Source organism: Etheostoma cragini, unplaced genomic scaffold, assembly GCF_013103735.1.
Source record: "Etheostoma cragini isolate CJK2018 unplaced genomic scaffold, CSU_Ecrag_1.0 ScbMSFa_2598, whole genome shotgun sequence".
NCBI lineage: Eukaryota > Metazoa > Chordata > Actinopteri > Perciformes > Percidae > Etheostoma > Etheostoma cragini.
The window spans coordinates 1-2,443 of NW_023266776.1; the positions used below are offsets into that span (position 1 = coordinate 1).

At 43.7% G+C, this 2,443-nt stretch overlaps 1 protein-coding gene across 1 annotated transcript; it reads left to right on the plus strand.

The window, feature by feature from the left end:
- The first annotated feature begins 921 nt into the window (after window positions 1-921).
- On the plus strand, window positions 922-2,443 carry carnmt1 (carnosine N-methyltransferase 1). Its single transcript, XM_034865750.1, has 2 exons — window positions 922-1,151; window positions 2,248-2,443. The coding sequence occupies exons 1-2, from the start codon at window positions 950-952 to the stop codon at window positions 2,385-2,387; spliced, it is 342 nt and encodes a 113-aa protein (XP_034721641.1). The 5' UTR covers window positions 922-949; the 3' UTR covers window positions 2,388-2,443.

Consider the following 2,443-nt stretch of genomic DNA (forward strand, 5'->3'; position numbering starts at 1 on the left):
CACACACACACACACACACACTCACACACTCACACACTCAACACACTCATACACACACACAGACACACACACTCAAACTCACACTCTCACTCACATTCTCACTCACACTCAAACACACACACACTCACACACACTCATACACTCATACACACACACTCACACACACACACACACTCAGTCTCACACTCACACTCATGGTGGATAGAAACTTAGCTTCTGATTGTTTTAGCGACACAGCGTCAAGTAAATTCTTTTGCTCAAGTTCAAACATTTAAACTCACAAATGCCGTGAATGTCGTTGCCTCGTGTGATTCTCGCCCCGCCACACACACCAAACACCATATTTTGGCTGCAGCTCCTCTTTTCACCCTTTGTGTTGAGCTCTCGTCTGGTCCATCTTTGTTGGGAATCGTTCACACTTTTGTTGACCGTGGTTTTATTTACTCGAGCTTAACATTATTTCTGGGCAGATTAAATGAACTTTCATGGTCTCTGCACCCCTGAACCGATCCTTCTCAGGCCTCCTGCACACCGCCTGCGTGGCGTGTCCGTTTGTAGTTTGGTTCCCATGGTAACAGGTGATAGCGTTTATCTAGAAATAAACGTCATTCAAAACTTATTGCACCTGTCAAAGAACCAAATATTCTGTCGGCTATGTTGCCGACGTGGTCTTTGATGTTTAAAACCAGTTGAACAACAAGCTCATTAATTATTAATGTTTCATTTTATCAATAGGAAACATGCGTGTGTACAGACAAGGCAGCGGCGCCGCATCAGACGTGTTACTGGTGGGCAGAGACATAGAAAACGCCACGCAGACGCCCCCCCCAGGCGGTGTGCTGGAGCCCCCCCCCCCCCCCCCCTTAGACATTTGACTGGTGGATGGCGTTGGCTTTGATCCCTGTCTGGTTGATTTCTGACCCCCCCCCCCCTCCCCGCCCGGCCCTTAATGAATGTGGACTGCTCCTTCAGGTGTGAGAAGGTGAACTCTCTGACCCTGTACCCCTGGATCCACCAGTTTAGCAACAACAAGAAATCCTCCGACCAAACCCGACCAATCATCTTCCCCGACATCAACCCCCAGAGCTTACCGCTGGACGCAGACTTCTCCATGGTGGCCGGAGACTTCGTGGAGGTCTACCGGGACTCGGGTCAGTGGGAAAAAAGGGCAAAAACATTCAATATTGTCTGGAACACACTCTGAAAAAGAGACTAATCGTCAAAGGCAACAAATTAGTAGTATTTTTATTTATAAAAGAGAAAAAACGATTAATCAGCGTTGCTGGGAATGTGCCGGTGTTAGCCAGGCGGCTAATTTTCAACGCAGTCCTTTGGCCGGATGATTTTAGACCGCGGCAGGAAGAAGAAACTATTAAAAAAAAACATGAAACACACACACACAGTAATCAGAAGACAACACACACACACAACAGACATTGTAGAGCGCCCTCTGGTGGACAGACTATGCTGTCCTTGCATTTCATTTGTCATAAATGCTTCTGAATGAAAAAAATCAAATGAAATTATAAATACAGACATAGAAAAAAAGGCCCAATATATGCCGGCCGATATATCGGTCTGGCTCTATCCAAGTATGTATCATCATATTTCTTTTTTCATGAATACAGGCTAAAATACACAAGGAGACAGTTTCCACTCTACAGAATAGGACAGGAATACCCAACAGGAAGGGCTCTACTGCCGCTGATTTATACACAGGGGATGTTAGTTTATCTAATTGGGTCTCCGCCCCCCCCCCTCCCCCCCCCCCAAACATCCTGGGCCTTTCACAAGCACAGACCATGGTTATCTTGTTTAGAGTGATCAGTATTATAATATTGCATTATTATGCAAGCCTTTTTAATGTTAATCAGAGAAAAGGTAGTAGAGCCCAACTGATTAAGCAATTTTGATGCTGATACCGATACAAAAATGTAGATATTATATTAAACTAAATTAAATCAGATATGCCGATATATCGCCGGTGTATATATATTTTTTAAAATCCGGAAACGCTTAACAAAACATGAACATTTCACTTGCATAAATTATTTGTAGTTATTTATGAATAAAAAACTCTAAAATAATAATATGATATTTTTTTTCCTCATAAATGCCGATACCCAATATCGGCTCTTAAAAGTATGTATCATCATTTTTCTAACAGCATGTGTCCCTCAAATGGTTTATCTGTGAGTTGTGCAACGTAGCAACCTTAATTTACAGTGGTTGTGTGTCTGGGGTCAGATTCCTGGGACTGCGTGGCGACCTGCTTCTTCATCGACACGGCTCACAACGTTATCGAGTACGTGGAGACGATCTGGAAGATTCTTAAACCTGGAGGAGTCTGGATCAATCTGGGTGAGTCAGGTAGAAACAAGCTGTAATGTTACCCTACAGGACAGATGTTCATCATCAGGTAGAAACAAGCTGTAATGTTACC